At 37.7% G+C, this 27,432-nt stretch overlaps 3 protein-coding genes across 5 annotated transcripts in view; 2 read left to right on the top strand and 1 right to left on the bottom strand.

Moving 5' to 3' along the window:
* Nucleotides 1-725: 725 nt before the first annotated feature.
* On the top strand, nucleotides 726-13,437 carry RIPPLY3 (ripply transcriptional repressor 3). 2 transcript variants are annotated; one of them, XM_084523560.1, is made up of 4 exons: nucleotides 726-5,351; nucleotides 6,508-6,577; nucleotides 10,235-10,302; nucleotides 11,315-13,437. In XM_084523560.1, the coding sequence occupies exons 1-4, from the start codon at nucleotides 5,242-5,244 to the stop codon at nucleotides 11,460-11,462; spliced, it is 396 nt and encodes a 131-aa protein (XP_084379686.1). In that variant the 5' UTR covers nucleotides 726-5,241; the 3' UTR covers nucleotides 11,463-13,437. The 2 variants fall into 2 exon arrangements, with proteins under 2 accessions (XP_084379686.1, XP_084379687.1); XM_084523561.1 differs by having other exon boundaries at nucleotides 6,511-6,577; nucleotides 11,315-11,772.
* On the bottom strand, nucleotides 7,794-22,940 carry PIGP (phosphatidylinositol glycan anchor biosynthesis class P). 2 transcript variants are annotated; one of them, XR_014694272.1, is made up of 6 exons: nucleotides 22,705-22,940; nucleotides 21,465-21,537; nucleotides 20,832-20,950; nucleotides 17,820-17,996; nucleotides 10,936-11,031; nucleotides 7,794-10,499 (listed from the first exon to the last, which is right to left on the bottom strand). XR_014694272.1 is itself a non-coding variant. In XM_084523370.1 (4 exons), exons 1-4 carry the CDS (start codon nucleotides 22,928-22,930, stop codon nucleotides 17,866-17,868), a joined length of 549 nt encoding a protein of 182 aa, XP_084379496.1. In that variant the 5' UTR covers nucleotides 22,931-22,934; the 3' UTR covers nucleotides 11,840-17,865. The 2 variants fall into 2 exon arrangements, 1 of the variants encoding a protein (XP_084379496.1); XM_084523370.1 differs by lacking the exons at nucleotides 7,794-10,499; nucleotides 10,936-11,031 and having other exon boundaries at nucleotides 11,840-17,996; nucleotides 22,705-22,934.
* A 138-nt stretch (nucleotides 22,941-23,078) lies between these two features.
* TTC3 (tetratricopeptide repeat domain 3) overlaps nucleotides 23,079-27,432 on the top strand; it is a 62,260-nt gene continuing 57,906 nt past the window's right edge. The window contains exons 1-3 of the mRNA XM_084522965.1: nucleotides 23,079-23,415; nucleotides 23,506-23,591; nucleotides 26,496-26,541. Coding sequence (XP_084379091.1) covers nucleotides 23,517-23,591; nucleotides 26,496-26,541 — 121 coding nt within the window. The 5' untranslated portion in view covers nucleotides 23,079-23,415; nucleotides 23,506-23,516. The remainder of the gene's footprint in view (nucleotides 23,416-23,505; nucleotides 23,592-26,495; nucleotides 26,542-27,432) is intronic.

The following is a 27,432-nucleotide window of genomic DNA, read 5'->3' as shown; positions in this document are numbered from 1 at the left end:
TTGGATTCACCAAATGAGAAACCTGAAATCACTGTTCTGAGGGGCCGGTCATTGAACCAGGAGTGAAGAGTGTACTGGGGAATAAAACTGTCTGATGGGCATGTGCCCTGTGTGCTACAGGCACAACTTGCCACTAGGGAGGAAGCAGTAAACAACTTACACAAGGTATCCACTACTCAGCTGGCATGTCTATGCGTGAAAGTTATGAAATAATTCTTATATTTTATATGAAAGGTCTAGTGTAGTGGTAATATTGAGTTCTGTAAAAAGAACACATATCGGTCTAATTCTGGTGGCTATTTAGTGAGTAGAAGAAAAAATATGAGGAAAACTGCAAAAGGATTAAAAGAAAGATAGTGACATCATCATTAAAAAGTTGTAGCTGATTGATATGTAACAATCATTTCCTGAACAGGACATGAAGCTACATTCATTTTTATTATCCTGAACTCAAAGCCTTTTATGCTCTCAGAAAATTACTAAAATAGGTATTCTAAAATCACAATTTTCCAAAAGGATCTCCAGCAACGCCACAGTAGCATTGCAGATAAACAAGGAACAAATCAGCCATGCACAGTTTGGCATGGGTATCAGTATCAAAAAACACCACCAGTACAGGCATTTTTAGTACCGTGACAGACATTTTTATTTCTATAAATCTGCACCCACAGCAGAACCTTATCCAAAATTACAGGAATCTCTGACATAATTTTAATTTCTATAACACATGGTGGAGATGTTTGACATTTTCAGTTGGAATGTCAAATAATTTAAACAATTCCCTCCCTCCATTTCAAGCTTATGAAGTATCACCCTTGTATCGCTACTATGTCCTGTACATATTCTACAGAGAAAGAAACTAATTCTCTAGTGGTTCTAACTTTGCATTATGCACTGTTTCTTTGTGTGGATTATCTTATGCAGGAAGTCAAAATACTTACACAGGCACATCAAAAGAAAGAAAACAAGCCAAGTGTACAGCCTCTAAAGAAAGCTCTCAGCTTTGGAATTCACTTTCCCTGTAACAGTTCAACAGCCCATGCATTGCTGACCTTCAGAGCCCACTGCAAAACACAACTGTTTATATAACCTTTGCACGGTGAGGAACATACTTTGTTTAATCCTTCAGCATTCAATGACAGCATTGAACGCTGTCAACTATGTTTTGATTCCCCCCCCCCCCCCTTTTTTTTTTAAGGTTGCTTTGCCCTGCAAAAGTTTATGAACATATGAGAAAAATGAGTCAAAACTTCATGATAGAAGGCAATGTAAAGCAGAACAATATATAGGCAAAAACAATCACCATTTTAAGACAGTGAGATGTTGGAACATTTTCAATAAGAACGATTTGAAGCCATAACATTGCTGTAGGTGTTCAAATTTCTGTCATAGTGTAGCTTAGACTTAATCGTGACAGGCTGATTAAAAGGTTAGGAATTTTATACTGGGAAACATTCTTTTGTATTATTATAAAGTCAAGGCCATTTACGCACTAGGAAATTTACTAAAATAGGTATTCTAAAATAACTATGTCAATCAGTTTCTCCATAAAGGGGGGTGGAAGGAAGTCTTGAAAATAAATGGTGAGTAATATTAGCTCTCAGACTTCCCAGAACTCTTGCGTATTTGTCAGAGAGAACAGATTACAGAAAAATGTTGCAAGATGCAGAACAGAGGCACACACAGACATGAAATTGTTTAAAGAGAATTAGGTAAACCCTGAATAAAAGGCATAGGCTAAATTTTGAATTTCTGCTTGCAGCCTGGGGGACCCACCCTTAAATGAGATAGATGGACCAATTTCAGCATAGACGGTTAAGTGTCTTTAGACTCTTTAAAAAGCCAATGTGGGAAGGCTCCCAAAAGACTCAGAACAGGAGGGTCAAGTCTACCATGAAACCCCAATGTGGAAGAGCTTCTCTCTCTCTCTCTCTTTTTTTTTTTTTTTTTTTTAACTTTAAAAGTATTATGAGACTGGCTTTGCTGTACTTTGTAAATGACTTTGCTTCTTCCGCTTCCCTGTCCCATGAGAATTTTTCCAACAATTTATTTTTGAGGAGCTTTGCATGCTATTAATGGCTACAAATGCCCATGTTATGTTGTTTAATGCCAGGTATTATTTAAAACTATAAATGCTTTAGAACCAACCTGACTCCTGGACCTATCCAATTCATATTGAGTATTATTTCTTCTTGCAAATGCATAAATGCTTTCATGAGAAAACTGAGTAGAACAGGTTTCCATCAGAAATAGACAAGCATTTGTAACAGAATCAGTATTTTCTGATTCTGTGAAGTGTTCTTCACCAAACGCAGCACCTCATATTTAAATTAAGTATATTGCAAAGAGTAAAGTAGTTCTTCCTTCCAGTACCTAAAGAGGGCTACAGGAAAGTTGGGGAGGGACTCTGTGTCAGGGAGTGGAGTGACGGGAAAAGGGGGAATGGCTTTAAACTAAAGGAGGGAACATTTAGAATAGATACAAGGAATAAACTCTTCACTCAGAGGGTGGTGAGGCACTGGCACAGGTTGCTCAGAGAAGCCGTGGATGCCCCATCCCTGGGAGTGTTCAAGGCCAGGCTGGATGGGGCTTTGTCAACCTGGTCTAGTGGGAGGTATCCCTGCCCATGGCAGGGTTGGAATGAGATGGTCTTTAAGGTCTTTTTTAACCAAACTATTCTATGATTCTTACAATTAAACAGCTATGAATGGAGTAACCAATCCTTTTTTTTTTTTTTTTTCTTGTTGTCTTTTTCTTTTTCCTTTTTCTTAGAAACTAGAGATCAAACATTAATACAGCTGCTCATATTTTACTGGACTAAACCATTTTCTACATATCTGTAACCTGAATTTAGCTAGTGATTTCCATGAAAATATCCATTAAAGATGTATGCTTGAATTGATTAATACAACAATGTAATATTAACTTACATTTTTCTATGTTACCTATTGATTACATCAGATTACATTATAACTTCATTAACAATATAATATGTTCAATAATTTTATAACAGATTTGGTCTTGCAGGGCTTTATTAACAGATTTATTTGACGGTAACTTTTCATATTCCAGAGAGCTATGCTTTAGTAGTTTCGGGTTTAATTCTGCACTAATATCCCTGTTGGCAGATCCTTTCCAGAGCTATAAATCAATTATCCCCACATATGGATCCGATTGCAAGATTGGGACCATAGACATCAGTTGTGTAATGCACACTTCCTTTTCAGCTATCAAATTAAATTAGATCTAAATAAAACTAAGCTGATGAAATTACATATTTGTATTTAAGACTGTAATTCAGCAAAATAAGTAATTATAATTCAGGTTACTTAGGAAGTTTGCTTTTTTTTTTTTTTTTTTTTTTTCCTAGAACCCATGCTGCTATTTAATATACAGTTATTTGAACACTAATCACTACATTCTTCATTTCAATAATTGTACTGATTTTGATACATAAATGTTTAAAGTTACAGAGACTGTGCATATACTTTTTTTTTCTTTCAAATGCAGTCTTATTTACTTAGTTACAAATTTACAAATATTACACAGCATTGAAACATGGGAGGGTGTAGAGTTAGACTCAGAGCCCTCTGTTCTAGTCAGTGCTTTCCAGCACAGCATTAATGGCTTTGACCTTTTAAGTTTAAACTGTGTCTATTTGTCACAGCAAGAATGGCTGTTTTAAAGAATGGGGAAAATTAATGTAAAAGTTGGTCTTCAACACATCAAATTCCAGAATATGTTACGTAAGACTACTTCAAAAACATAAGTACTTCTGTAATGCTGTTATTTTAGCAGTCAAGTAGCTAACACAACTATTCAACTTGCACCAACATAGGAAAATCAGTCTTTCAAATCTGACTGAAACTCCTTCCTGTTGGGAATAGGAAAACTTAATTTCAAGAAAAAAAAAAAAAAGTGCAAAGATACAGAATATCTTCTAATACAGAGCAATAACAAAGGAAAACAATGTCTCTCAAGCAAGTATATCCAGTGGTCTTAATCTGTGAGTCCTGCCCTTTCTTGCTGGCTGGACATGTGCTACCTTCTGCTGTATCCCAGCTTGGAAAAGAGCCATGAAGGCTCATGTAGGAGGAACATGTCTCCCACAGAGAATTGCCAGCACCTTCTCAAAGTGAATGTTTTGATGGCTTTTTCAGCTCAAGGATCTAATTCATACTGAATAATCAATGGACAATCCATGTTCACTAAGCAAAATTATTTTTCTCTCTCTGGGAAGAAAGTTCACGGTAGAAGCTGATTATATTTGGGAGTTCAACCTGTTCTCTTTGATGTCTATGTGTAAACAGCATCAGTGGGAAGAGAATTCAGTATTAGGTTCTTATAATCCTCTCTCATCTCTGCAGTAATTGAGAAATAAAGGAAACAAAGTGAACTGTTGCAATGAACCATAACAATGAAAATCAGATAATGTCACCCACCAGGTAATAAATCGTTCTTGTACAATGTAATAGGTAACAAGTAATGCTTAGTACAAATGAAAACTGTAGGGAGGAAGCTTAGACTAAGTCTGTTCCTATTCATTCTTTGTAGGCTTAAACCATATATTGCATATTGTGAAATAAAACATTCCTCAAAGCAATGGCATTTGTAACTCTTATTCTTTGAAAAGATGAAGTAATCTTTCTTGGCATGAGCTTTCTTCTCCATCCATCAAATAACAAGCAAATTAAAGGAACATCCCAATAGCCTCGAGGAAGTCACGAGGCCTATCCTCTCACCTTCACTGAATTTTGGTATCTTTTTATCTTTTGAAGTTAGAAAATGGAAAAGACTTCAGTCATTGTAATTTTTTATGTACATTTAAAGTTCTCTTTGAATTTCAGTTACACTTTTTTAGGAGTAGATGCTGATGAGCTTTCCCAAGACACACACAATGTAAACCATTGTATATTTCATACAGAACAAATACAGATTTTGTAAAACATCAACAGAAAGACAAAGGACACATTATTCAATATGATTTGTTAACTAAGCTTAATAAAAAGTCTGTTTCTCTAGAACTGCTCTCACCAGGAGCCTGGCCATGTGAGAACCACATCTTTGAACTATTTGGAGGAGTCAAAAGAAAACTCATTAAGGACATTTCTCTCCTTTTACCTGAGGCCATGTTTGTTTTAGGTAAGTATGCTTTGGGAGTTAAGATAAAGGAGGGGCTGAGAGGCCAAGACAAGCAGTCAGCCTGCCACAGAAACAGCAGGCTTTAGACCGTCAAAAACTATGGAGGGTGCAGCTGCAGATTTCTCGCTCCAGGCTACAGTGGATCACGTCTGTCATTGCTCCAGAGACGCCCAGCAACACTCGCTCCATCCAGGAGAACAGCCACAGAGGTAAGACAGAGACAGGCAGAGAACTTTTTTCACCAGCTTTCCATTTCAAGCTCCTCCAGAAATACTATGAGCTGAAAAGCATAGGACTCCCTTAAAACAGGAATCCAGTAGAAGGAGAGGTATTGTATCTGTCTATAGGCACTGCTGAGCATCCCCTTTAAAATAATACCACCAGCTGTATCACAAGGTGAGCAATAAATGGATTCTGCCACTAAGAACAACAACATGGTCACTTTCAAGATGACTAAGAAGCCCAGACTGTAAGTATCATTCGAATGTAGTGTTTTTGGCATGGAATGAACAACAAAAAAGAATTTTCAACTTCAGAAATAATGGGTAAAATACTTTTCTGAAAACATTTTGCTTGGAACTTTTATTTTATTTGTTATTCCAATATTTTATACTCTCCACTCAAATATTTCAGGATTTACTTGTAAATGGAAGCAGATGAAAATTCAGGTTGCGATAACTGATTTTTTTAAAGTTTATTTACCTTTTACATATAAAAACACTTTTTAATTTCCCCTACCGTATGTAACAGCAGCAGAGAAGGAAAGTACTACTGAAAATGCCATTTAAAATTGTAGTAGCCATCACCAAAAAATGGGACACATAGCATCCATGACAGTATATGCTCTCTTAAGCTAATTAGATCTGATTGCCCATGTTAGTTTAATGCTGAAGCTGTCTAATCAATTAATAACCAGGCACACCGTGACCATATGTAACCTTTAATTAGACATAGCATCAGAGAAGGAGAGTTACTTTTTTATTTTGTAGCAGTACTGCAAAAACAGAAAATATTTCAGTATTAATTACATCATCATTTGGAGTGCAATGCAGTCCCTTTGAGCTGTGATATCTTAATAGGAAATGATACCTTAGTTAAAAATGTGCAAGTGATTGTCTAACTTGTTCAATCAGATCATAGACAGAGGACAGATTAATATTGCTATAGAAATCACATTTGCCAAATCAAAATATGTCCCTTCCAACTCAGATATTATATGAATCGATGATCAAAATGTGGTGGAAAAAAAGTTATTTCAAAAGATGCCAGCAGAATCTAACAAAAGCATTTGTATTGAATGGATACTGTATGGATATTACGACACAGAATTAACTGTGGGAGTGCTATTCTATCTTAATCTTTCAGCAGCCCTGTTTTATGGAGGCCCTGGATGCTCACAGCCAAAGATGGTGAAATGACAGAGAATCAACAAATGGTGAGATTAAATTCTGAAGAAAATAATCCTTATAGAAAACAGGTGCAGAAATTGAAGCTATTTGAGCAGAGGAAGTGAGGCTTGGTCTTCTATTCCTTTTTTTTTTTTTTTAAGTAAAAAAAAAAATTTTTTTTTTTTTTAAGTAAATTAAGTAAAAAAAATTTTAAGTAAAATTTTTTTTTTTTACTTAAAAAAAAAAAAAGGAATAGAAGACCAAGCCTCACTTCCTTTACTTAAAAAAAAAAAAGTCAATTTAAAAGCATTTTCTTCAGTATTAAAAATGTTTTGAATTACAATGCTCTATACATGAGAATGTTTAAGAGTACCTCCAATTTATATTAGATATAATATCACTACGAGCTCTTAAGGAGCTGCAGAGAGCACTGCTCACTACGACAACATCAAATTTTAGCATCAGTTTTTACTTGCTTAATTACAAGAATTAAAATATCTTCAGAGTGATTTTTCCACTCCTAGCCCACACATGATATTGTGTATATGGCAAAAAAGAGTTGGGAGTGAAAATGACTTTAAGATGAAATTTGAAAAATATACCTTCAGGTGCACAGTTTTGTTGATTGATGTTTGGGAGGGATGTTGCTATAGCTAAACCAGCTAAGAAATCAAAAGAAAAATCAATTTAAAAGCTCATACTGAAAAATGCCTTTGAAAGGCCCAGAGATTATTAGTTCTATTTACTCATTTTAGAAAGATTTGTTAGATCAGAGGATAAAAACAAAAAGACATTGAAGCACATTCAACATAAGGCCCAACGCTGCAAACTTGAAAAAAATGTATTGAAGTGGTGCTCCAGTGCTTAGTTTTAAGCGCCTTTGTAAGTTTTTGCAGCATCAGATCCACAGTTACATCTCCAACTTTTTATCAAAAGCTCAGCAGGTTAAGACAACTCTCCTTAGCGCAAGTCTTTAAAACTCATAGTTTGTACTATATTCTAACACGTGAAGTATCTTTTTATCATGTACTTTTTGTCTCTTGAAGATGGAGGCTGTAGCTATATGGATCTTTTAGAGTGCCATACTCCTGGCAAGCACCATAGGGAAAGCCTGTAGAAGAATGTCCTTCCCAAAGGCACCTACAAATTTGCTGAGAATGAAGGCAATCCTACTCTCAGAAGAAGGATTGTATACTTACAATTTCAAGGAATTAAGGTTTCTGAAACTGTGATTTATTACTGAAATTCCATTTTTGTAGAAAATTGTATTCAAACAGCTTGAAAGTTTTAATCCACACTTGGGCTTCTTAACATTTGTGCAAGAAAAACAATCCACGCATGAATTTTTGCTAATGTTAACAGCACTAGCGTAACATTCATGCTGACAGCTTGGCATTGTTTCACACTAAGTTCATCTGAAACAGTTCATTTGAAAAAAACTGTAAATTTAAAAAACATTCCTCCTTCCTGCCTGAAGCTGCTCAGATCCTTATCATCCACTCCTTACGGTCCATTCATCTTCCTTTAGCACTGTAGATGCCTGGGACCTAATGAGATGAGGGCTCAGGGAGGGCCTCAGGAGACCTTTCATATGCACTTTTGACAAATGAGGAAAGATGCTCGGATGTTTTGTGTGGTGTATAGGTGGAAAGCGGTGCTGGCTGATGCATAGGGACATCCCACAGCTGTGGGAAGAAAGAAGCATCTTCTTCAGCAAGATTATTGAGGTGTCTAGGAGAAGGCCTTCAAAAATGGGTTGAGCACAATGTTTTGCTAGTTAGTTGCATGCCATATACTTGTATTTTCTACAATATATACATACAAATGCCAGTGTTTTATGGATCAGTAGACATTCCAAAAACTGGAGAGAAGCAAATAAGTGTCAATATACTCCATCTGTGTAACTAAATAGAAGATTTAAGAATGTACTTATAAAACTCTAACCTGAGAAATTAAGCGATGCCAAGCAAAGGACTAAAAAACACAAGTACTGGTAAAATAAATAAATAAATAAATAAATAATTGTACTTCTATTGCCAAGATCATGTGTTACAATACACCCTATGTTTACTTATGCCTGATATTTTCCTTAAATAAAAACCAATCTTTTTCATACTACTTAAATGCAAATATTATTTATGCCAGAAGAAAAGCCATGAAAATCGATTTAAAGTTATGCCATATCTACAACGCAATACAAATTAGCACTGAACATGTTCTGCTATATGCAAACAGCTGAATTAGATTTGCAGTTAATTGGGTTTTATCAAATTGCTTTCCAAAAACGCTGTATTACAGTCTGAAAAGAGAAATGTACATATATATAATGTGTTTAATCAACACGTTATTGCATATATAATTTTAAATATATATATTAAATATATATGCTACATATTATATATATATTAAATATATATGCTATCTTTCTAGCAAGAAAAAAAACTGGTCAATAAAGGTAAAAAGACTATTTTAATTTTAATCCACATATGAGAAAAGAAAAACAGCGTATGTTTTTATTATTTAACATAGATATTATGATCACACTGACAATGTTCAGCCAGATCAGGAACCCGTTTTACAAGGTACTGTGAAAACAAAGAAGTCTCCCAATTAAAAACCTAACAGCCTGAAGACAAAACGTTCTGACTACAAGACGAACAGGCAGGCATGGGAGATAAGACCAACATAAAAAATACAGAGATAATTCTTTAAGACCCCTTGCTCAATCTGTAGCCCAAGGGCTTTTGGCGGCCCACCAAAATATTAATGCTTAGGCCTACTTCCTCAGAAAGATAGATGAATTGCTCTGACAGTGGCATAAGTCATCTTTGTTTATAGTAGACAGCTTCTAGATTTTGTTCACTAGAAATTATATTGCAGCGAAGTTAAATCTATTATTTTATGCGAAGTGAAGTTTATAGTAATAGGAGGAGAAAATAAATCTTATTTGAAGATGTGGAAGAGAACATACATGTATGCCTACAAGACCAAGTAATAGGGCTCAGTGACTTTGGAAGTTGCTTTCAGGTTTACGGTTGTAATGGGATTTGGTAATGTAAACTTCTTCTGCCAATTCTTTTTTTTTTTTTTTTTTTTTTTTTTTTTTACTGTGACCTTTATTTTAAAGAGTTTACTTGCTAACTTTCCTTTTGATATTTAAAATGGATTTTTGCTACACAGTTTGATGTATCAAAAAATGCTTGCTTTTTATATCACTGTTTGAATAGAAATATCAGATGCCAGCTGTCTCTTGATTTTACTGTTTGGACACTTAATGCACTTGTGATCCTTGATTAAAATTAAGCTTGCTGATTTGAACATTCCAACTCCAACCTACTGGTTAGTTAAAGAGGTATTTTATAAACCCCTCAACCTCCAATCATTGAAAACCCTTTTTTCTTCCAATCACTGATTTGATGATATTTGATGTTATTAGCTCACCAGTCTCTACAGATATTCCACAAGATCTTAAGCAGAACGTCCACTACTTTATAGCTTTATGGCTCATAAAACACACAAGTTCAAATGTTTTGTTAAATGCACAACTATGGGCAGCCTGTGGGCAGAAATAATCTCCGAAGTCTGTTTAGTCAGCAGAAAAACTGCAGAGCACCAAACAAAGCAACACTACCGTAGAATTTTAGTTACCTGTAGAAGAGTGAATTTGTCATTTTTAGCTTATTCTATATAATGTCTCTTTACAGTCAGAACCGGATGGTCAGCTAATGAATTTTAGATCAAAAGGAGCCCTGGGTTTTCAACATCCAGTGAGGTGAGTTAAATCCTATCACTTCATATAGGGAAAATAACAGTCTCCAAAAAAAATCATGTTTCTTCTATGGAGAAGTATCAGTTTGTCTCTGCAGTGTTTCTTTTTAGTCATGCAGTTTAACCACTCACCAAAGTCTGTAGATTTTTATCTGCCCACCAGGAAAGTCACCCAGGCTGAACAAAACCTGAAACAATACTCTAATAATATATAAAAAAAAAAAAGAAAAAAAAAAAAGCCATCTTAAAAGAAGTAACATTATCCTGCCTGATCTAATTTATATTTGCATTGGAATATCCCTCTTCTTTATGAGCATCATTTTTAAGAAGTTGTAGAAATTTAAATTGTATGACCTTTATCCCTTTGTCAAGTTAGTTGAAAACTGCCCAAAGTGGAACCAAGAGGAAAAGATGTGCATATATATGCACACAAAACCACATGCATATGTATATAGACCACATTAATTTTGCTTTAGTGGGAAAACAGGTGAAAACCTGAAATGTAAATTAATACGACATATTTAAAGTGTCAATACAAAATAGTATGAATTTTGAAAAAAATCTCAGCGTCTACCTCCTCCTCCACCTGGAGACACTAAAATCACAAAAATCAGCCTGTGCGCAAGAGTCAACCCACCCCAATCTTAATCTGGTGTTTTAATCTTAATGCCAGAATCCCAGAACATCCCTCTCACTTTCTGCAGTACACGGGATGCTTCCATTCTGTACTGAGCTGAAAAACAGAACAAAAAGCCTCAAACACGCATCATTGCCCTGGCAACACCTTATCAGGGAGGGACCTTAGGTAAATACAATACACAATATGCCCAAAGCAACTGAGATAATTTAAAGTTAACAGTACCTTTTAAGTTAGTAATTTATATTTTAAAATACAGAGAACCTCAAGATTTTTCTCCCTTCAAATAAAGATAAAAATAGATTTTAGTAGTCAAGTTAGGTTAGCTGGGAAAGTGTCTCATGGTTTTACTTTTTCTCTTCAAATGTTTTCTTATCAGACTGTATTTGCCTAAGTCCAAATCCCAGAAGTTTCTTAATAACATCGGAGAAAAGGTTCTGGCTAGTTTTCCAGTACAAGCTACAATTCACTTCTACAATGATGACACTGACTCTGAGGAAGATGAAGAAGAAACCAGTTCAGCCTAATAATAAACAGTTGTCAGCCTTTATAAAAATGTAACCAAAAAACAAATAAAACAAGAAATCAAAAAAGGAACTCTCACAAATGCATGGACAAACATCTGACTGAACAAAGAAACACATCAAAGCTTATGAAGACTATTTATACCCATATACCCAAGAAGAATGAGTCAATGCAACTGGAAATTAAGAGGAAATCCTTTCGTGTTTTGAGAGACTTAAATAAAACCCTGAAACTTAAAAAAAAAAAAAAAAAGTTGTAATGTTTTAAGTTGAGTTGATTTAAGCAATACTTGGATTAAGAATGTGAAGAGCACTGTCTTTGGTTATTCATTATTCTTTTACATTGCAGTCTGGATAAAATGAAAATAGGACTGATCATGAGGGAAAATAATATAACATACAGCCCCATAATAACGTGAAGGCTTTGAAACACAATGTTTGTAAGAATTTAAGAAATGAATGATTTCAAATGCAAGACTATTGTTTATTAGCTCTGTGGGAGGATATTTGTTTTTTAACACTGTATGCCAGTTTAACCTAAGCAATTTCAACAGATTCCAATATAACTTCCTGCCAAGACAAGTTTTAAATGACAGCCTCGTGATATCTTCTCTTATTCTTAATTTCCCCCCCTCTAATCAGAAAAGTGCATTGTTGTCAGCCAGAAGAAAAAAAAAAAAAAAAAAAGTGAGTTGGTTAAAAACTAGGATTTAGGTTAATGGCATATTAAAATGTATTACATACTAACTTTTTGTCTTATTTGCTACAAATTCCCCTCCCCCCCCCAACGGGGGGCTTACTGAGGTCTGTAAAAAAGCATCCTGGACAAGCACCAGCAGCTTCATTAAAAATATTTCCAGGCAGAAAAATGCTGGAGGTTCGGAAATCCCAGACAAGCAGCCACTGTATAAATGCAGATCAACTACTCAAAATGCATGCCGTAAGCCTGCTGTATTCTAGACGCTGATGTTCACACTTGAAATAAATGCAATGAAGTGAGAGGGGGAGAAAGGATAATGAAAATATAGCTGTGCAAACAACAAAATATCACAACTTTTTAGCCTGGGAGACATGATTGAATATGTAAATGTGGTCTGGAACATTTGAGAGGCTTGAAGATAGTGGGAAATGATTGAACATCAAATGAGAATAGTGAGCAGTGGGTTTAAAACAAAGTGAATACTTCACTCAGCTTGTGACTATGCTGTGATGTCATGGAAACTAACAGTCTACCTACTTATAAAAAGTAAATGAAACAATTTCATAAGAAAAATATAAAGATGCTGAACAGAAGCTTCCTGATTCACATTGTTACAGGCTGGAAAATTATCCTGGGGAAATATTACTAGCTTCTTGCACTAATCTTTGCTCTTCCATGAATGTGTACTACTAGTCAGTGTTGGAGAGATAATGTGAGCTAAATTTACCTTTGGTCTTGCATGAAACATGTTCTTAAATGCGCTACATCAGATGTAGTTTTAATTACATGAGCAAGAGCTGTTGCAAATCCGTACCTTTGAAACACAAAAAAATAGCTTCAGAGAAGTATGATCATTAGGCGTGTAGAACAAACCTTATTATTAGAAAAGTGAAACTGCATAGTGGATACCAGTCTTACCAAAGGCTCTTAGGAATATCAAAATAAATCACCTTAAATATCTGCTGAGGTCTGACAACATGTTATCAGCATAAATTGATTCAGTTTCTCAGTCAATACTACACTATGTCTCTTTTCCTTTCCCCTTTACTGTTAAATTCCATTTTCAAATTAAGGTATTATCACTGTATTATTTTCCTGATTGATAATACATGTATTTAGCTATGGTTATTAGAGGAAGTTAAAGCTACATTATTCTTTCCCAAACACACTGGCATTGTGTGTGTGTGTGTGTGTCATATAAACAAATGTATCTTCATGTTACAATGTCAACATAACCTTATTTGCACACTTAAATAAATTGTGCATTGTGATTCCTTACCAGTTTGCTAACAATTAACTAAAGACTAGAAGTGAACTAATTATAGCATCTCTGTTTCTCAATTGCAGTTAATTTTCAGTTTTCAGTTCTGGTTTGTTACTTCATCTGCAGTTTGACCTTGTGAAGTTTTCAGTGACCTTAGAATCATCCATCATTTCCAGGAAAAAGATAACAAAGCATCCCCAAATAATGAGTTTATCATGAGTTTACTACTTCAAAGACAAGGCTAGAAATGTACTGTTTTACGGATTAAATTGTTGGCTCAGGACCTCATCTTGCAGAACTTCTGTTACTAGTTCAATAACTGTAACATTTCCAGCAAATGCTACCTTTCCATTTCCATTTTTTGTCTAAAATTATGCAAGTGACAGGTAAGTTCACGTCCCACTGGTACTTGAATGCTGGAGAGGTACCTAGACAATGCCTATTTGCCTAAATGTTGTTACACACCTTTTAGCCCATTCTCCCATCACAACATCTATTTTAAAGATCATTAAATCAAGTTGACAGCATCCCAAAACTATACTCGGATTTTTAAGACAGCCTGTACAATTCAGATTGCTTTAGGTAACAGCAAAACTATACCTACATATCACAAGGAGAAAGCCAAATCCTTTCTACTACTGCCTAAAGAAGTATCTTCACACAGCATTGTTTCCTACATCACTTTCACAAAGAGAAACAAAGTGAAGCAAAATTTGAGTTGCCATGTTTCTTGTTTCCTTTTCTTACTGCAATCATCCTATGTGTAGGAACAGTAAACACTAACACACACAGAATTGTGCTAACTTTTATAACATTTGCATATTTTACTCCATATGCTTGTACGTTTGATCTTCATAACCAGGCTTTTACCTCTTTTATTACATCTCCCTGTTGATCACAAAGTGAAAAAATACTTCTATTAATGACATACTTACAACAAAAATAAAATTATGTGAATACGCAGAGAATTTAGTTTTTCTGCTGCTTCATATGCGTAAGTTAAATATTTGTGCTAAAGCTTCCAAGCTTACAGCATTCAACACAGCGCAATGCAATAAAAGACTTTATCCAAGTCTTTTTTGAAGTCTCAAAAGACTTTATCCAAGATAAAGTCATGGAAATGATCGAAAAGGGAAGCTATTCCCAAATTTTCTAATTCAATATTTCTCAACTTCAACATCATAAACATCACCCATGTTGTTACTACCCTTCTGTTTATAGCTAAGATGGAAAGGAGGGAATCTTTATCATCATTACACAGATTTGGCAACCATAGTTCTATAATTTTATTTAGCATTCAGCCTTTTTGTTTGAAACAGCACTCATTTGTTATTTCTTATTACATGTTTACATACACATTCATTCCAATACCATTTGGGTGGAGCTTGTCTTATCACATGAAGCTTGTAGTGAGATGTGTAAAAACTCATCAGCCTCCAACACATTAAAAACTGAAGGGAAAAAAAAAACAGAAGCTGAATCAAATTCCACTAATTTCTACTAGTTGTGCTATAAAAAGATGCCATCTGTAAGTCAGAAGGGTGAAAACGGGGGCAAATTTTGGTTTTGCTTTTATTTACTTAGTTTTTGCCTCAGTCTGATAATAATGGACACCTGATATCCAAAGCCTTTAAACAGGTATGTTTTGTAAAGAAAGGCACTACTAGCAACACATTTCAATCACTTCAGGTTTTCTTACAATGGCAAAATGTAAGGCAAAATCTATATAAGCTCCTCTAAATAACTATAGCTAACGTTTGCTGTGTGCTTACAAAAGGCAGAACCTCTCTTTGCAGCAGAGCTGTATATCTTTTGCTTAATTGCAGCCATAGGCAAGACCATGAACTGATGAATCCCAAACAAAATACAAGTATCCCCCAGCAAAATATATTTGATAGCCCATATACACCATGTTATCTAGTTTTATTTTGATCACAAAGGCAACTTCTGAAGTGTCAATTATTATTCCTGAGTTGAAGAAAAGGTCACTACAGTGCCTTTGAAGCACCGCTACACAGTAGTGACAGAAAAGCAAAGATTGAGTTTCATGCCTGCAAGTTTTACTTAAACAAATGGCCCCAGTTTGCCTATTCACTTAGGTGCCTCTGTTGGTTTTCCCATAATTGTGAGGTCAGCAGTTAAATGAAATGGCAGATTCATCACTGATACAATCTTTGTCCAACGTTTACCATCCTTTAATTTGTGTGCTTTCAGGGCCTGAGGGCATTTTCCAGTAGCTTTTCTTTATCCTGAAGGGATTTGGGACTCCTTAACAGGGGACTAAATTAATCCTTACATTAAATGATAACAGAAACATGGCCTTCACTAGTTGTCAATTTAGAATTAAAAACAAAATTGCTTTCTCATAAAGCAAAAGGAACAGAGAACGTGGACAGAAACTCCATGGGAGAACAAAAAGAAAAAAGAAAAAAGATTACAGTCAATACTTCAGTGCCTACAACATAACTAGAGAATTAACAACAGACTAAATACATCTTCAAGTCTGTTGATCATAAAACCTTGTATTCACCCTACAGATAGGTGTTTGAGCATGTAAGTTAAGATAAACTGAAGGGCAAAAATGGGGTAGGGGGAAATAACAGCAACTGAGAGCACTCTGAAAAACAAAACACCACAAAGAAATCTACAACTTTCAAGGAAAAAACATTTTACTAATTTACAGTCATGAAGATTAGATATAAATACTCATTCCTGTAAAACACACACAAACAACAAAACACTTAAAATGTAGCATACATGAAAAAAAATTTACTTTTTAAGAAATATTTGAACTATTACTGTAAGTTACTGTGCTTTTTGTTATAACCCAGACTATAACAAGGTGGACCTGAGGGTTCCTTCAAACTAGTTTTCATTTTTTTAAAAAAAGCTCAATTGTAATTTCAAAAGTTGTTTCAGAATTTTTTTTTAACATAGATCCTTTATTTCTGGTGATCTTGGTATTTTAATTAAGGAAGGGCTGCCACCCAAAGGGACCTGGACAAGCTTGATAAGTGGGCCCATGTGAACCTAACAAGATTCAACAAGTCCAAGTGCAAGGTGCTACACCTGGGCCAGGGCAATCCCAGACTGAAGCACAGACTGGGAGAAGAACTCCTTGAGAGCAGCCCTGCAGAGAAGGACTTGGGGGTTCTGGTGGATGAAAGGCTTGCCATGAGCCAGCAGTGTGTGCTTGCAGCCCAGAAGGCCACCTGCATCCTGGGCTGCATCAACAGAGGAGTGGACAGCAGGGCAAGGGAGGGGATTGTGCCCCTCTGCTCTGCCTTGTGAGGCCTCACTTGGCGTGCTGCATCCGTTTGGGGCCCCCAGCACAAGAAGGATGTTGATCTGTTCGAGTGGGGCCAGAGGAGGGCCATGAAGTTGGTCAGAGGGCTGGAGCATCTCTCCCACAAAGAAAGGTTGAGAGAGCTGGGGATGTTCAGCCTGGAGAAGAGAAGGCTCTGAGGTGAACTCATTGCAGTCCCTCAACACTTAAAGGAGACTTATGAAAAAGATGGAGAGCAACTTTTTGCTCAGTTCGACAATGACAGGACAAGGGGGAATAGCTTTAAACCATTCAGCCATTTAAACCAAAGAGGAGAGATTTAGATTAGAGGTTAGGATTAAATTCTTCACTCAGAGGGTGGTGAGGCCCTGGCACAGGCTGCCCAGAGAAGCTGTGGATGCCCCATCCCTGGAGGTGTTCGAGGCCAGGCTGGATGAGGCCCTGGGCAACCTGGTCTAGGTTGCGGTGTTCCTGCCTATGGCAGGGGGGTTGGAACTGGTTGATCTTCAAGGTCCCTTCCAACCTAATCCATTCCGTGGTTCTATGGTTAATAAGTCCACCAATTTGGGAAAAAAATAAAATAGTTTGTTGAGTGAAGAACTGTGTAAAGAAAAGTCAACCACTATATACCTTGACCCAGAACAAATATTATAAAATCACAGGAAAGTTGCTAACTTTAAGGAAGTAAAAATTAACCATATTTTACTAATATCTACATAAGAAAACCATACATTTACAATGTAAACACTTCAGTTTAACTTATATAAAGAAGCTTCAAGCATTTCATAAGTTAAACACGTGCTCTCCCCAAACACAGTGAGAAACAAAATTAAGCTAGGTCCAAATATTATCTTTTACTCAGAAGGAAATCACAAGTAGCAACCTACAAGTAATAGAATGCTATTTTAAAATCAAAAGAACAGTTAGATAAATTAATGTGGCATAATTTTCATATCAATGCAAGTTATTATGCTGCATGCATAATAATAAAACCAAACCATCTCAATGAAATGTGTTTACATAATTTAGTTAGAACCTCAGATCAAAAAGCTCTGTTATAAAATCAGAAAGAAGTTTCTTTTACCATGGGAAGGTTTTGATTTTACTTACGCAATGCTTCAACTAATCAGCTAATTCAAACAAGTCTTAATAAGAACTATCTGCTATTGCAGATTCCTTTTTCAGGAAGAAAAAACATTCTGTTTACTTCACTGATGGGAATATCTCTCAGTGCTGGAATTGCTTCTTCTTGAAATTTCTTCTGTTGCTGCTTTTTTGCATAGTTATCTACAGGAAACAATTAAGACATCCCATATATTAAAGACATTTTCTTTGAAGAAATGTTACATAATGCAACACTGTATAAAATTAGCTACTGAGTGCTGAGGTGTAACAAGATGGTAAATCAGAAACACTTTACATCAACATATATTAGCATATATATATATATAAACATATATTAAAAAGCCATGAAGAAATCAATCCTGCGCTTCTGCTGGAATCTTTGTCTAGAACTTTGCTTGGTTTAAAATGCTGTATGACATTAAACCAAAACTACCTGAAGATAAACAGAATGAACAAGCCCTACAGTGAATAGCTCAGTCTGTACTGTGGACATTTAATATTAGGATTCCTGCTGGGAAATGCTGCTCACTCTCACTTTAACTTGACTTCTTGTTCCTATCACCATGCAGCACCCATTCTTACAACAGCATAAACTTGTTTGCAGGTGCATTTTGAACAGTTCCCTCTAAAAAAAAAAGAGAGAGAGAGACAAGAGTAGCTGTTTTTCAAACTGAGTAGGTCCCCTACCTCACCTGCCATACAACTATGCAGGCTCTTGGATTGACACCAAGTGAAAGGGTGGCATGAGAAGAACATGCCTGGTCAAGCTTTATAGGCCCAAGCCCTGTTCCTCTAATGTTGTCTGTTTTACTAACAGAGTATGCTTCACTAGTTGGAGACCACTGCATCAAATAGCAAAGAGTTTTTCCCTCTTAGCAGAGGAGCAGGCCACATGCTGAAAGATCAGCTGGCATGGAAGACCGGCCTGGCTGAACAGAGAGCTGTGGCTAGAACACAGGATGAAAAAGAGGGTTTATGGGCTTTGGAACAAGGGGCAGGCTACTCAGAAGGGCTACAAAGATGTCATGAGGCTGTGCAGGGAGAAAATTAGAAGGGTCAAAAGGCAAACTTGAGCTCAATCTGACTACTGCTGTTAAAGATAATACAAAATATTTTTATAAATATAAACAAGGAGGATTAAGGAGAACCTTCATCAGTTTTTTTGGAGGTGGGGGAAAACATAGTGCCAAGAGATGAAGAAAAGACTGAAGTACTTACTGCCTTCTTTGCCTCAGTCTTCAGTAGCAAGTCCTCCAGGTACCCAGCCCTCTGAGCTGGTAAATAGGGACAGGGAGCAGAGTGAAGCCCTCATAATCCACGAGGAAACGGTTAGCCATCTGCTAAACCACTTAGACACACACAAGTCTATGGGGCTGGATGGGATCCACCCACGGGTACTGAGAGAACTTGCAGAAGAACTGGCCAAGCTGCTTTCCATCATTTATCAGCAGTCCTGGCTACCGGGGAAGGTCCCAGTTGACTGGTGGCCAGCAAAAGCGACACCCATCGACAAGAAGGGCTGGAAGAAGGATTCGGGAAACTATAGGCCTGTCAGTCTGACATGGTGCTAGGGAATTTCATGGAGCAGATTATCTTGAGTGCCATCACGCAGCATTTACAGGACAACCAGGTGATCAGGTCCAGTCAGCATGGGTTTATCAAAGACAGGTCCTGCCTGATGAACCTGATGTTCTCTGACAAGGTGATGTGCTCAGTGGATGAGGGGAAGGCTGTGGATATGGTCTACCTAGACTTCAGTAAAGCTTTTGACACCATTTCCGACAGCGTTCTACTAAAGAAGCTCGATGCTCAAGGCTTGGATGTGTGTATGCTTCGTTGGGTTAGAAACAGACTGTGTGGTCAGGCCCAAAGATTTGTGGTGAATGGAGTTAAATCCAGCCGGAGGCCAGTCACAAGGGGCGACTGGCCAGGACTCAGTACTGAGGAAACTTCTCTTCAGTATCTTTAGCAGTGATCTGGATGAGGGGATGGAGTGCACCCTTGGTAAGTTTGGAGATGATACCAAGTTAGGCACGAGTGTTGATCTGCTCAAGGGTAGGAGGGTTCTGAAGAGGGATCTGGATAGGCTGGATCAATGGGCTAAGGCCAACTGTATGAAGTTCAACAAGGCCAAATGCTGTATCCTGCACTTGAGTGCAACAACCCGATGCAGTGCTACAGGCTGGGGGAAAGCTGCTCAGTAGAAAGGGACCTGGGGGTGTTGGTCTGCTGAACATGAACCAGCAGTGTGCTCACGTGGCCAAGAAGGCCAGCAGCATCCTGGCCTGTATCAAGAACAGTGTGGCCAGCAGGACTAGGGAAGTGATTGTCCTTCTGTACTTGGCTCTGGTGAGGCCGCACCTCAAATACTGTGTTCAGTTTTGGGCCCCTCACTACAAGAAAGACATTGAGGTGCTCGAGCGTATCCAAAGAAGGGTGACAAAGCTGGTAAAGGGCCTTGAGAGCAAGTCTTATGAGGAGTGCCTGAAGGAGCTGGGGTTGTTTAAGCCTTGAGAAAAGGAGGGTCAGGGGGGACTTTATCGTGCTGTACAATTACCTTAAGGGATGCTACACCAAGATGGGGATCTGACTCTTCTCCCAAGCACCAAGTAATAAGATGAGGGGAAATGCCCTCAAGTTGCACCAGGGGAGGTTTAGGTTGGATGTTAGGAGAAATTTATTTACTGAAAGGGTTGTGTGGCATTGGAATAGGCTGCCCAGGGACAAGGCTGAGTCACCAGCCCTGGAGGTCTTCAAAAAATGTATAGATGTAGAACTTAGTAGCATGGTTTAGTGGTGGAGTTCAGTACTAGGTTAAAGGTTGGACTAACTAGATGATCTTAGAGATCTTTTCCAGCCTGAATGATTCTATGATTCTACACACACACATGTATATATATATAGAGAGAGAGAGAGAGAAATTACCAGCTAAGTATCAAAATCTTGAAAACAAACCAAAACCAAACACCCAAAAAAACCCCACACCAATAATATTACCTGTAACGGTATTTGTGGAATTCAGTGGAGCGGTACTCATCATGTTAATACCAAAAAGTAATATATAACCAATTCCTACAGAAACTAGTAGGTATGCTGGTAAAGCAACTGCCCAGTACCTGAGGAAACAGATTTCAAAATTTACGTTTTATAATAACAAACATCTAACAATGTAACAGTTTTAATGCATTGATTGTTATTGCATCTAGCACAAACTTGGAAACATGAAAAGAGACACTACTGATGAGTAGGAACCCTGTTTTCTCCAAGGAGAACTGACTGCAGAAATCAATGTAACTAGTGAGGATATAAACTGTCAAGTAGATTCATTTAATGGATTATTTTTTTTTAAAGTCTACTGTATTTTCATTGGCAAACTCCCTGAAAACAAAATTTCAAATTTACCATAAAACACTGAAATACTATCTGTTTCATTACAATTTTCAACATAACTACTTATCCACATGAAATAATGCCTCACAAAGATTACAGTCTTTTATCATCAGGAAAAAATGGATTAAATTTAAGACCACTATTTAAAAAATGGTTTCACTGTTTCCTGTCTGAAAATAATTACACGCATCCAAATGTAAGAGTCTGAGGTTGAACTTAAGAGCTTAAAGTTGAACTTACTTTTGAGGCCAGTATGTTAGTCCCAGTGAGAAGAGCCAAGTCTCAGGAACATATGCCCAAATAAGATACAGTACTGCACAAAAGAATTAAAAAGGGGTAACAGTCCAAGCGATACCATTTTAGACCTCCTTCTTAAGATTTACATCAATACTTTCACACTGGGACATACCAAGACAATATTTTGCTTTTACACAATTAAAGTCAAAATAGCTGTACCAAGACATTATAGAATATGCCTCTCACACAAAACCTGCCCAATATGGGGGAATCATTGTGCAGCTGCTTATATGATACCACTTTTATATTTGAATTAACATCTAGTTTCTGATTTCCTGTATAGATAGACGAGCATTTCTTGCACTTGCTTAGAATTGCATTACAAGAAAAGCTCAGTAAAAGAATACCAAATTAGACTGTATGAAGATAATATTAAAGCAGAAAATGATCATGCAGGGGGTCATTTGACTGAAAAGAAAAAAAAAAAAAAGCTGGTAGAATTGCAGTGCTTGTGTGGAAGAACGGTTCAGAAAAAAATACTGGAAATAATTCCCAACTCATGGTATGCTAATAACCACTTACACATCAACAAAAACAACACTGAGAAATTTTAATCCCTACCAATAAATAAGTAAGGTTTATTAAAAATTGATGGGAATAGGTTAGTAATCAAACAGTGGCACAAGCTGTGGAACTGCAGCGGCTTCCTGTGGGATAAATAGAAGCCACTTTCCCTTCTGCTTACCTCTTTACGATGAGAAAAACTTGTAGCAGGATCTTGTTTTACTATTCAATTACAGTATATTTACGGAAGCATTGAAAGCATCTCTCAAGCTTTAGCTCTGTATGGGCATGTAAGATACGCCCAGTGAATGCTAAAGCAGCTGTCACATCAGCAGTGAAATGACTGGCCTAGTTTTGTTTTTGTTTGTTTGTTTATTTTGTTTTGTTTTGTTTTTCAGCATTTGGGGTGGGGAAGGTTTCACTACCGTGATTAGTGAGAACACGAGTAGCTCAAGTAAAAAAGCTCCTAAAATTATAACACAGAGGGGCTTTGACATAATCATTTGACTCCGTGACACCTTCCAAGCCCCGCAGCACTACGAGGGGCAGACACAACTTGGCATTGCCGCAGCAGGCGGTGTAACAGCCCCCGGAGGGAGGCAGCAGCTCAGCACCACTCCAGCCCCCCTGGGCTCCCCTGCCGGACGCCTTTCGCCCCGCAAGCACAGCGCGTACTCACTAAAGCCGAACCAGGATCCCAGAAACAGAGCAAAGCCGTATATCGCCCGCTCCGGCAGGGGGGCCGGCGAGTTCTCCACCATGCCGGGCTCTCCGCTTGGGGGGCGGTACGGGAGGCAGCAGCAGCAGCAGCAGGAGGAGGAGGAGGAGGAGGAGGAGGAAGGACGTGGAGCCCCCCCCGGACATGCGCCCTCAGAGCAACCCGAGCAAGCTGCAGGCGAACGCATGCGCCCGGGTGGGGACCGGGCGGAGCCGGGGAGGGTCCCGGAGCAGAGCCGCGGCTCCCGGGGGGCCGGTGAGCGGCGGGCGCTGGGGGGGTGGCGGCGGTGGGCGCTCCCCTTCTCCCCCTTCCCCGCACCCTGCTGGGCTCCTGAGCGCCTTTCCTTCCCCGCAGCCCGTCCCGGGCCGCCCTGAGGAGGGTGACGGGCGCTGCGGGGCCGTGCCCGGGCTGTGACACGTCGGTTCCGGGCTCCGCGGGGAGGGACGGGGATGGGAGCCCCGCCGGCCGCACGGTCAACCCGTAATAAGCGGCACGGGCAGCCCTCCGGCCGCACGGTCAACCCGTGCTTGGGACCCCGGGCTGGGCGCGGCTGAGGCAGCTCAAGGGGGGCTGCTGGGGTGAGGCCCTTTAACCGGTTTTCAGCTTAAACGCCGTGAAATACACGTCGTGTAGAAGTCACGCGTGTCTTCCAGGAAAACTGGGAGGTGTAAGGTGACGTGGTTGTTGTAAATCCCGTAAAACGCGGGTGGTTTGCCTCCAGGCTCCCCCCAATCTCTGCTTCTCTGACTCCTTTTCTTCCAGGGTCATGCGCCATGGGTGAACCGATATCCGAATCCGAGTTTGCAGCCTTGGCTTTTTATGCTGGTGACAAATCGTGCTGTGAATTGGTGAGTAGGCTTGGGGCTGGATGGAGAACGTGCGAGATGCTCCAGCGGGATTTAATCCCAGGTTTTATCTGTAATTTGATGAGTTCAAACTGGTATCTTACACCACCATATGCTACGCCCTTGCAAAAGCCCTAAATCTGGTGAGGGCACAGATAGTGTATATCTCTGTCAGGCAACTTTTATTGGATGCGTATACAATCATGTAAAACCAGACAGTGGTGTGTAGGTTGCATCGAAAAAACTTTACCAATCTCTTGGCTGTGTATCCAGGCCCCATATGGGATGACATACCTTACAGTGACACCTCCTTTAACCACAGAGCAATTATTCCTAACAGTATGTGTAAGTTCAAGACAGCAAATTAACTGTATAACATTCACTCATTCTTTGTATTTCTCATTTTTTTTTTTTTTTTTTTTTCTTTTTCCCGGTCATTTGTACCCCATAGGGCCTCTGCTTATTTAGTTGTTGCTTTTATTGCGTAAACTGCAGCATTCTTCTGCCTTGACTCTTATTTTCCGCTTCTTGCTATGTTCAAAGAATCTTAGAGGATGAACATTGTGGCAGTTAATCTTTCTGCTGCTTGGAGAATTCAGTTATGGGTTATTTATCCTAAATGTTGCTGCTGCCAAATACAAGCTAGCTGGCACATGATACTTTATTCTATGCAGAAATAAAAAGTACAGGTCAAGTAACTTTCTTATAAGTTACTTGAGTAACTTACAAGAAGTTACTCTTCTTATAAGTTACTCAAGTAAATCTGTATCTGTACTAGGGACTGCTACCAGTAGAGTAGTGAGTTTCACTGGAAATTGTTTATATCAATAAAGTCTTTTTTTGTGCTATGGACAGAGTAAAATATTTAAACAGTTGTGTTAGCATAGGATACGTGTTATCTTTTAAAGTGGTATGAGTGTTGTGCTGTGGAAAGAAAACCCCTGATTCTGTCTGTGCAAGTGCTAAAAATCATGTTTTTGAAATCTGCTTTAGTGGGAATACTACCTTGAGCTTGATATGTCAATCATGGATGTTGGGGATGGGGTTGAGGGCTGTGGTATTTTTATTTTTTTAATGTTGTAGCAAAATCCATGCTGTAGAGTGAATGAGACTTTCTTAGTCATCTTTCAAGTTGAACTGATTTTGAAATACTAGTTAATCTTTTTTCCTCTCTGTTAGTGCTGTGGTCTGTTGAATTTGTTCACATTGTAATAACTTATTTTTAAGGGTAAGCCTTAGTTTATGTGTATAGCTGTTCAGGAGTACTGCTTTGGGCAAGATCATGTGATTATTATTTTTTTTTTTTTATCATCGCCTTAGGTCAAGTTATTAAGTCATCATTGCACAGCATGCCACTATTTCTCTGAAATCTGCCACTGAAAGAATAAAGGACTATGAAAGACATGTTTGGTGTTTAGTTTGTTTCTATACACTTTTTCAGTCACATTCAGGGATAGCTGTGTGTTTCTTTGAAATGATAACACAGCTGTACATAAACACAATGCATATAGTATGCATCAAATGACACATACAATGCATGTTAAGATAATAGACTTTGTAGAGATCTGTAAAACAGAACAAAGTAATTTATTCTTCAGCTTGAGAGGCTTATATGCAGCACTATGTTTTAAACCCATTAAAATATTGTATTTAGAGTACGTGACCTTGAAGCGTTTCCCTAGGTATTCTTGAATATTATTTTGCTGTCTATTACTTGATTTTGAATGACTAGGTTTTTAGAAGAATGCTGTCCTATGGTGATTTAATACATTGTTTAAACCATTAAAAAACTTTGCTTTCATTCAGAACTATTAATCTGTGTGTATGCTTTTTAGGTCATGGATATGTAGATAGATATTTATTTTATAGGAATGCAACCAAACTATTGTGTTAGTTAACTCTAGTAAAAAATAGCTTTTTGCTGTTTGCTTTTTGGCTATGCTAAATGTGGATTATAAAGATTTGATACAAAGGGGTTTGTCGTTTGATAGTGCAAAATATTGCAGACCTTAAGTTTCCTTGTTTTTCCCCCAGAAAACAGTTGGCAGAATTCCAGAAATGAGGGAGATTGGTGAACACTAGTAGTATTTTATTCTTGGTGAAATAGGACTGGGGGGGTGAGATGGGAGCAGGAAGAATTCAGCCATCTCAGTTCGGACACGGGGATAGTGAGATGATGATGAGCATTATTAAAATTTTATAAAAGACTCCCACTCAGAATAACTAGGGACATGGAAATCATTCTCCTGACGAGGTCCATGTTGTCTGCATTAGTATTTTAGTTTACTACGAAAAGTTAACTAGAAAATAATTACAGTTAATAATAGGTAACTAATTTTTAATTAATTAGTAATAAACTTAGTTGATGTGTCTGCATTAGTATTTTAGTGTGGATCAGAACACTTTTGAAGTAAATATCCCAGGTGTCCCCATCTTCCATGTTACATCTTTATTGGAATCTGCTAGTGTGGGATTCACTGGGGGCGAAGCTGCTTTTAGGAGTATAGGTAACGTATCAACCATGAATGGATGCTCTGTGGGACTAGACTTGAACCAGTGCAAATTAAATCCCCTTGAAGCACATATCATGTGAAAATAGACTCCTCGTTACCGAATACTTCGCTTCATAGATCTGTTTCATTTTTGATCACGCTGCTTGTTTACGAGGAGTATCTTTTTTTTACTGGTCCCCTGTGTCTGTGATCTGAAAGTGAAAGTATATGCAAATTTTTTTTTCCCTGAGCAAAGGAATTAGTGACAGCTTAAAAATCACTTCTAATCCTCTCTTCCTCTGATGTAAAGATTTTATATTGGTTTAATTTTTAGAAACTGTTAAGTAATCATTTATAGTTGGTGTAATGTATTAGCAAGATAAACAATGTTAAGAAATTATATGTTTATCTGTAGGGTCATGGAGTATTTGTACAACGTTCTCCACATAAACCTAAAACAGGTATGTAAACTAAACCAATATTACATAACTTTCTAAAACGCTGTCTGTGTTGTGCTTGGATCATTCAATTATTAATTCACTTCTTTTCCACTGGAAGAATTATTGTGTGGTTTTTTTTTGTTTTTTTTTTTTTTTTTTTGTGCTTATGCAACATGCAGAATACTTCTACTATGCATTTGTGAGAACAGTGTGAATAGTCAATAACAGTGATGTGTTCAGGCAGTTAATGTTATGAGAATGAAGATTTAAGGTACATGTTTGTTACCTGTGTTTTAATTGTATCAACATGTTAGCTGTACAGGTCTAAAGACACATTCAAATTGATCTTTTTAACTACAAAGCTCTTTGCCTACAGTCTCTAATTTTTTGACAGTTGCAGAAGAGCAGATGGCTTTATAACAAGCTAAGTTATAAAAGGCTGTATATGCTATAGAAATGATAACCTGTAATATGTAGGAAACTCAGGTGTAGCCAGCAGCTCTGTAAGATGAGTTTTTGCATATACTCAAATGCTCAGATAGTACTCCTCTGAAAGTACTTGATGCCACCTCAGTAGTCTAATAAGGAACTTCACCTTTTACAGACAGCCTCCAAGGGGCATGGTTTATATTTTTGAAAGAGCCATGCATCATGTATATACTGGCCTCTAGAGAATAAAAATAGTTGGTTGATTTTTTTTTTTTGGTGCCATGTTGCTACATGCCATGCTACTCTGACTCTATTATAGAAACTAATTAAACAGGTACAGCTAGAAGAGGCTCACATTTTATTTCAAAAATAATATCTTCTGAGCATCTCACAGCCCTCGTTAGGTTTGTTATTAGAAGCAGGCTTTTTTTTCCAGTTATGTTTATTAATGTTAATACAATTCAGGACACAAGTCATTCCTTG

Source organism: Aythya ferina, assembly GCF_964211825.1.
Source record: "Aythya ferina genome assembly, chromosome: 1".
NCBI classification, from domain to species: domain Eukaryota; kingdom Metazoa; phylum Chordata; class Aves; order Anseriformes; family Anatidae; genus Aythya; species Aythya ferina.
The sequence above is the reverse complement of the archived record's forward strand: the minus strand, read 5'-3'. Positions and strand labels throughout refer to the sequence as shown.